At 44.5% G+C, this 8,383-nt stretch overlaps 1 protein-coding gene across 5 annotated transcripts in view; it reads left to right on the forward strand.

Moving 5' to 3' along the window:
- Positions 1 to 7,365, forward strand: part of LEMD1 (LEM domain containing 1) — a 70,264-nt gene extending 62,899 nt beyond the window's left edge. For 3 of the 5 annotated variants that reach the window (XR_010122702.1, XM_063646705.1, XM_063646713.1), the window contains 2 exons: positions 3,208 to 3,256; positions 6,707 to 7,365. Coding sequence is in view for 3 of the 5 variants with exons in the window: in XM_063646705.1 (XP_063502775.1) it covers positions 3,208 to 3,256; positions 6,707 to 6,725 (68 nt within the window). In the remaining 2 variants the exon portion in view is untranslated. Of the gene's footprint in view, positions 1 to 3,207; positions 3,342 to 5,632 lie in introns of those variants that run through there. The other 2 variants (XM_063646723.1, XM_063646741.1) reach the window with 2 other exon arrangements.
- Positions 7,366 to 8,383: the final 1,018 nt, after the last annotated feature.

An 8,383-nucleotide genomic window follows, 5' to 3' on the forward strand; every position in this document is an offset into this window, starting at 1 on the left:
AAAATATATATATATAGAGAGAGAGATAAATAATTTATATGCCATATAATTCACCTACTGAGAGTTACAGTTCAATGATTTTTAGTATATTCATGGAGTTATGCAATCATTCCCGCAATAAATTTTAGAATATTTTCATCATTCCAAAAAGAAATCCTTAAGGTGCTCATTTTAATGGTAAACAAAAAAGGACACAAATTTGTTGTACCATATTATCACAACTGCACAACACTGGAAGAAAATATGTCAAAATGTTAAGAGTACTTCAGTGACTGGAGCTCTAATTTTTCCCCCATTTCTACTTTTTAAATATTTTTAGAGATTTCCGTAAACAGTGTGTATCAGTTTGCTAATGAGACAATATAAATATTAATTTTTAAAAATTGCATTCCGTCTGGATGTGGTGGCTCATGCTTGCAATCCCAGCACTTTGGGAGGCTGAGGTGGGCGGATCGCTTGAGGCCAGGGGTTTGAGACCAGCCTGGACAACATAGCAAGACCCTGCCTGTAAAACAAAAAAACAAGAAGAAATTTTTGAAAAACTGCATACTGTATTACAGTTTGAATGCAAGGATCATAAAACTCTAGTAAGAGATTTATTTTTATCTCATAAAAAGAAATCTAGGGCCAGGTGCTGTGGCTCAACCCTGTAATTCCAGCACTTTGGGAGGCCTAGGTGGGCGGATCACCTGAGGTCGGAAGTTCAAGACCAGCCTGACCAACATGGACAAACTGTGTCTCTACTAAAAATACAAAATTAGCCGGGTGTGGTGGCACGTGCCTGTAATTCCAGCTACTCAGGAGGCTGAGGCAGGAGAATCACTTGAACCCGAGAGGTGGAGGTTGTGGTGAGCCAAGATCATGCCATTGCACTACAGCCTGGGCAAGAAGAGTGAAACTCCACCTCAAAAAAAAAAAAAGTCTAGAGTTTAAGATGTCCAATATTGTTTAAAATGACCAAAAATGTAATATAATTCTGATTCAAACAAACCAACTGCAGAAAAAGTTATGATCAAGGAGATGTGAAACTGACCCGGTTCTTGGTGGTATTCAGAGAGGTTTGGTCTGACTGAGCTGCAGCAGCTGTCCGACTCCCAGGGTTTTGTAAAAGCGAAAGGTTGAGAGAATCCCAGACACTGGCCTGACACCTTGGAACGGCTGAAATTCCATGAAGGATCCAGATAATGGCCATCACATCACCATTTAAAGCAGGACATAAGGACTAACCATGTCTCTTCTCCAGCTCTACATATTTCATCCTGAGCAGCAAGGGAGGCTGAGAAAGTGGGCTTTGGAGCCTTGGCAGCCTCTGTGTTAGACAGACGAGAGAGAAGAGGATTGGTCTTAGGAGTAAGCACAGCCAACCTACAGTGGTGGCCACATGCACTGAAAAGAGAAAACTTCCGTTGTGTTGTTTTGTTTGTTTGTTTTGAGACAGAGTCTCACTCTACTACCCAGGCTGGAGTGTGGTGGATCACCGCAACCTCCACCTCCCTGGCTCAAGCGAACCTCCCAACTCAGCCTCCCGAGTAGCTGGGGCTACAGGCCCGCGCCACCATACCTGGCTAATTTTTTTGTATTTTTTATAGAGATGGGGTTTCACCATGTTGCCCAGGCTGGTTCCGAACTCCTGGGCTCATGTGATCCTCCCAAAGTGCTGGGTTTACAGGTGTGAGCCACTGCGCTCCACCAAAACATCTGTTCTTAATAAAACCAAACATTATAAAAAATAAAACTCCTAGAAAGTTTCCTCCATTCTTTTCAACTTTTCCCAGTTCTTTTATGTTAGAATTCTGGAATCAGTTTAAAGAGACTGCACAAGACAATTACTTTTGTGTCTGACCATTCAAGGTGTGAGTTCCCAACCAGCAGTATCAGCATCTCAGGCTCCATCCCAACTACTGAGCCAGAATCTGCATTTCAACAGGATCCCAGGTGATTCCTACCCAAATTAAAGTTTGGGAAGCATTATGGTGGTCCATCCCTATCAGATGCTGTGATATAGTGATATAATAAAAAATTTATATTTTGTCTCTGCCCCTGGTTCCCGGCACAGAGTTCCTAAAACCCTTGGAATCTCCCAAGTGGTAAGAGTGTCTTTTGTATGCTATTTGAGATGACTGGTGGCTGGGGACCATTAGATAGCTTCAGGATGGGGACAGGTCACCAGAAAGACCAAAGCAGGATTCTAGGGTAAGAACTTTCAGTCCCATCCCCCCAACCTCCAGGAAAGGGAGATGAACTGAAGGTTAAGTCAATCACCAGTGGCCAATGATTTAATCAATCTTGCCTCCATAACGAAGCCTCTATAAAAACCCAAAAGGACTGGGTTCAGAAGCAGGTTCTGGGTAGCTGAACCTATGGAGATGCCTGGAGGGTGGAGTGCTGGAGAGAGCATGGAGCTCTGCGCCCCTTCCCACATGCTTCGCCCTGCGTGTCTCTTCCATCTGGCTGCTCATCTGCACCCTTTATTATTAAACCAATACATGTAAGGAAAGTGCTTCCCTTAGTTTTGTGAACCACCCTAGCAAATTAACCCAAGGAGAGGGTCCTAGGAACCTTGATTTATAGCCGGTTGTTCAGAAGCACAGGTCACAACGTAGGGCTCGTAACTGGCATTGGAAGTGGGGGGCAGTCTTCTGAGACTGAGCCCCGAACCTGTGGGATCTGATGCTGTAGGCCTAGGCAGACGGTGTTGGAATTGAATTAAATTATAGGGCATCCAGTTGGTGTTTGATGGAGAATTTGGTGTCAGAATTGCTTAGTGTGTGGGGAGAAAACCCACACATCTGGTGTCAGAAGTGTTGTGGTGGGTGGGAGTAGGAGAAAACACTTTGGTTGGCCGGGCATGGTGGCTCACATCTATAATCCCAACACTTTGGGAGGCTGAGGCGAGCAGATTGCTTGAGCTCAGGAGTTTGAGACCAGCCTAAGCAACATGGCAAAACCCTGTCTCTACAAAAAATACAAAAATTATCCATGTGTGGTGGTGCATGCCTGTAGCCTCAGCTACTTGGGTGACTGAGGTGGGAGGATCGTTGAACCCTGGAGGTTGAGGATATAGTGAGCCATGGTTTCGATACTACACTCCAGCCTGGGTGACAAAGTGAGACCGTGTCTCAAAAAAACAAAACAACAACAACAGAAAAACCCAAAAACAAACAAATAAACAAAAAAACACTTTTGTTTTTTTCTTATCTCTAATAGATCCATATACAGGAGGAGTCTCTAAAACTCAGGCCAGAGGACCAATGAGGTAAGTCTATCAGGAACCTAAGTGCAATGGGGACGTGTTCCTTCTTGGAGAAAAACTTGTCTTAAAAGAAGAGACTCAAGGCATACAAGTTTGGTCCCAGGCAATGTGCACCATCCATTCAACAATCGATTAGCAACTCTTGTTCTCTTGCAATAAAATGACAAATAAAACCAGCCAGGCATAGTGACTCACATCTGTAATCCTAGCGCTTTGGTAGGCAGAGGTGGGAGGATCACTTGAGGCTGGGAGTTGAAGACCAACCTAAGCAACATAGCAAGACTCTGTCTCTACAAAAAAAAAAAAAAGAAGAAGAAGAAGAAAAAAAGAAAAATTAGCTACTCAGGAGGCTGAGCCCAGAGGATCACTTGGGCCCAGGATTTCGAGGAGGCTGCAGTGAGCTATTATTGTGCCACTGCACTCCCCCTAGGTGACAGAGCAAGACTCTGTCTCTAAAAAAATTTTTTTAAATCAGTATAAGATATAGTTCCTGCCCTTAAGGAACACACAGTCTGACAGGAGAGATGGAAAAGTCAACAGATGTTACGGTGTTAAGTGACATCCTTTTGATGGTGGCATAGGGTACCCTGGAAGCACAAAAGAGCAACCTTCTCCTATATTGGGAGTAGACAGGGGTAGCTTCCTAGAAAAAGTGGTATCACAGCTGAAGCCAGAAGGATGAGTAGGACTCAGTCCAAATAAGGGAAAAGTGGGCGAGGCTAAAGGAAAAGCCTGCCAGGCGAGGGAGCAGTATTTACAAAGACTGGTGTGTGAGAGACGCATGGCAGGTTTAGGGAGCCACAAGAGAGTGTAGCGGGTGGGGAGAGATGCGGCTGGAAAAGAAGGTGGGATTCAGATCATGGAGGGTCTTGGGACCATAGGAAGGAAAATATGGTCCATGTTAAAGTTTGAGCTTTAATGGAAGCCAATGCATAAGAAAAGGAACTCTTCTAAGGACTAACAGTGTCTGCCTCCCTGAACGTCTTCTGTGTCAGTTGCCACAGTCCCCTGCCTGAGAGCTGGAGAGGCAGGCTTCTAAGGAGGGGCCAAACCAAGGAGCTGTGTGCTGAATCCCTTGAGGGACTTGGGACAGGGGAGAGACAGGTCAGTTTGCAGTGTATTGGCAGCAACAGATGTGGGCAGCCCAACGTGGGTGCCTTTGATACAGGCAGTGAATGGGTCAATGCTACTGGAGCAAAAGCAGCAGACAAGGAATAATGAGCTGCTGGCCGGTGGCTGAGATAGCTTTGTGGGGCTCCCAGGGAGAACAGAATTGTGGCTGCAATTGCTCAGTGCAAATAGATAGGACAGGGGAATCGGGAGTGAAGAGGAACAGTTAAAACCTCTCTGCTTAGAAAACTCTAAGAATGCACTTGCCCTGTTTTTTGAGTATTTGTGATGTGACCCAAGTGTTTTATGATCCTTTTTTTGTTTGTTTGTTTTTTTGAAACAGAATCTCACTCTGTCACCCAGGCTGGAGTGCAGTTGCACGATCTCAGCTCACTGCAACTTCCGCCTCCTGGGTTGAAGTGATTCTCCTGCCTCAGCCTCCCAAGTAGCTGGGATTACAGGAACTCATCGCCGCACCCAGCTGATTTTTGTATTTTTAGTAGAGATATGGTTTCACCATGTTGCCCTGGCTGGTCTTGAACTCTTGACCTCAGGTGATCCACCCGCCTCGGCCTCCCAAAGTGCTGGGATTACAGGTGTGAGCCGCTGCACCCAGTCCATGATCTTCTCTTTAAGGCTCCCCTGTCCCTGGTAATTTGGGGAAAATAGGTCCAGGGAGTGGGGACTGACTGACGTCCTAGGATCACTGCCATCAAGCTGACCTCCGCAGACAGCTGATGCAGGCCAGGCCAATTCTCCCACTGCTGCCCTGTCCCTACATTCTCCACAATACAGTGACACAGGCTGTGTTACATGTAACAGGCTTTTCTGACATTTTAGATGGAAGGGAAAATGTATATGAAATTGAAATGTGGGGAGGGAAGAACCTTAACACCGAATGCTAAATGAATCATTCCCAGAATCCTAGGAAAATAAAAAGTGCTAATCCCATTAAAAGTGCTTTGAAGCAGCTAGCTTTGCTTTCTGTTTCAGAATTCATCCTTTTCCAAGGGCCTCACCTTTAATCCTTCAGAGTGATTCTCCACCCTGAGACCCCCATACAGGGCACAGCCATACCTCCCTCCCAGCGGCCCACAATGATTCAGACGTAGTGCTGGTCTCAGACACAATCCTGCCTGAATCTATATAAAGACAGAGAAAAATCTCCCTCACTCCACAACAGCATACTATGCCAAGATTTCTCCTGCTTCCAACGTGTGGAGTGTATTTGTTTGTTTTCAAATCTTATGCTTCGTTCTGTTTCTGCAGTTTCTAGAGCACAGCTGGGGACCTGGTACATAAAAAACTGGCCTTACCTCAGTGCCTTCTCCAACAACAGAGTCATTGACCCACCCCCATCCCAGCTATCCAAGGACCCGTGATCTTGAGATTTTCTTGACCTTGGGCCAAATCAAATTCCAAGGCAGGGCTCTAGTCTCAGCAATAGGAAGAGAATCAGTCTAGAGATTGATTTCTTCTTGTCAAGAGCAAACTCCTAGCCAGTGAGGTGTTTTATTTCTTCAATTTCAATGACTCGTCTGCCTCCCCTACAAATCCTGGAGCTCCTTGTGTGGAAGACTGTATCTTAATCATCTCTGGATCTCCTCTTGAAGTGATGTCTGTGCTACCTCCAGAAAGAGCCCATTTCCATTTTGAGCAGTTTCCAACTCAAATAGACATTTGAAACCACAAAACCAATACCCCAGATTTTGCCTCCTGTTTATCCCTGTGATGAGAGGTCCCTAAAATGAGCAAACTGCTGTTGAAAGGCATTCCCAATCAACCTCATTATGCAGTGTTTAGCCTTCTAACACGCTGTCATTCCCATGGCATCCAAAGTGCTCATTCCTATAAATGTCTCTATTTACAGCAGGGTCAATCCTGCCACCCAGCAAAGGTGTTCTCCATCCCATGGCCAAACAATGAAGTGGAGCCCTGGCTGGAGAAACAGGATTGAGCTACTTGCATGTCACACAGACACACTGGATTTCACAGGCTTGTGTTCTACAGATGGGGCAATGAGGCCAATTCTGTCACATGCATGTTGTTTAAATCTCTACCCAGTCAATATTCAGGGTGGCAGATGGAAGAAATTCTTAAAGGCTCTATTTCTGTTCTTCGACATTCAAAGAAATACTGTGCTACCACCTCTTAAAAATAATTGGTTAAGTACCAAGTTATTTTCATTGCCACAGTCATAAATAAAGAAGTGCTAGACTACAATGTTTATATCTATAGTAGTTGCTAATCTTACATGCAAGAAAAATGATTGTTGATGTTTAGGAGATTGTTTTTCTTGCTTTTTTTCCTCCCTTCCTTTCCTCCCCTAACCCTACCTCCCAGCCAAGAAAAGTCTTGTTGATTAGAGTAACAAGAAGGGGCTGATTTGGAAGTAAAATTAAACTTGACTCTTTCCTGAAGCAAGAACGTAATCTCAAGACTAAAATAAGAAAGTGCCTAACCAACTTGGCATTTTATTCTGAGGAAGATTCCCGATAGAAACTTGGATGGAAGAAAATGAAAGGGAAGCCAATTAGCCTGTGTTAAGCAATGCTAACTTTTAACAAGCTTGCTCAAGAAGAAATGAACCTGTTAAGAGGGTCATCCAGGGCTTCCTTGCCGCCTCGGTGCACAGCCCAATCATGCTTCCTTCTTGTTCATTTTGACAAAGCAGGTGAGTGAGGAGCAGGAAAAAAATATGCGGAGGTGTTGCAGCAACTCGCTAATCAGCACTGCTACAAGATCGCCAGCATTTACAGGACCGCATTCACTGAGAAATGATGGCTTCTATGAATGTTCTCGTGTGTGGGCGTCACCTAAACACAACCCTGCCTAATGAATCAATCTCTGGAGAGCCAGAGGGGGCTATTCTAGGTACTGCAGATGTGGATGAGGACAGCTCTCCTCATTTCCTGGCAACAGGAGACTGGTGTGACAACTCTAATTCCTGGAGAGCCATTGGTAAAATCCTCCTTGGGTTCAAGAGTTAGCTAAAAATATGTGGAGGCGAAAGGATGAGTTTGTCCTTTTTTTTTTTTTTTTTTTTTTTTAGTTTATTGCTACTGGGTTTTTTAAAATTTGTCCCTTGAAGGAGAATGGATTATTAATGTTCATTACTGTTCTGATTAGGAGGCAGCTCTTTTTCCCTTCCCAGATTAATGTTGGGCAACCCTTCAAATTGGCAAACAGAGAGAAGGGCAACTCCACATGTATGAACAGGGATGGCTTTGCTGCTGTGAAGAACACGTTGCTCTCACTTGCATTACTAGAAAAGAAAGGTGAGATCTGGTCTAAGAAGGGCTGAGGCAGAAATTTGAAAATAAATATGCATTCATTCACTCCAAGAAAAGTAACAAGCAAGGCAAGGGTTAAAAAGAAAAGAAGCAAGTTTTCCTCTGCTTAGCAGCTCACTTCAGGGACAGTTATAAGATAACGCTGTCCGAAAAGCCAAGGCCAAAGGAATGGGTTCCAGACACCCACTCTTTCCTCCAGAGCAAGGTTGAAAGGAAAAAAAAGAGAGAAAGACAAATTCCTTTACTGTTACTCCTTTCCCTGGCTTCTTAAGCATAACTGTGTTTTACAAATGTCTGTATTTAGCTAGTTCTTGTTTTTCTTTTGACTCAGCTACAAGGCCACCAGCTATGCAAGGCCACAAGTTATGCACTATATGGTTAACTGCCTTTGTATTCCTTTTGTAAGCCCGCTTATAAAAACCCCGCTCTGTCTTTTTCAAAGCTCAGCTTTTTGGATGTGAATCCACTGAGCCGGTGCATGCCTTAAAATAAATATCCTCCTGTTCTGCCATATTGGTCTCTCCATTCCTCAGTTTACCTCAACGGGGCAACATTGGGGAGAGTGTCCTGAGCAGAAGATCCAGGATCCAATTCTACCTCTGCCCTGGAAGGCTCCTGTGGGGCCTCAGCTTCCTCATCTGTAAGATGAGCACCAGAATGATCTGAGCCAGAAACTATGCAATGGGGAAGCTTAAAGACATTACGTTAAGTGAAATAAGCCAGTCAG

Source organism: Pongo pygmaeus, chromosome 1, assembly GCF_028885625.2.
Source record: "Pongo pygmaeus isolate AG05252 chromosome 1, NHGRI_mPonPyg2-v2.0_pri, whole genome shotgun sequence".
NCBI lineage: Eukaryota > Metazoa > Chordata > Mammalia > Primates > Hominidae > Pongo > Pongo pygmaeus.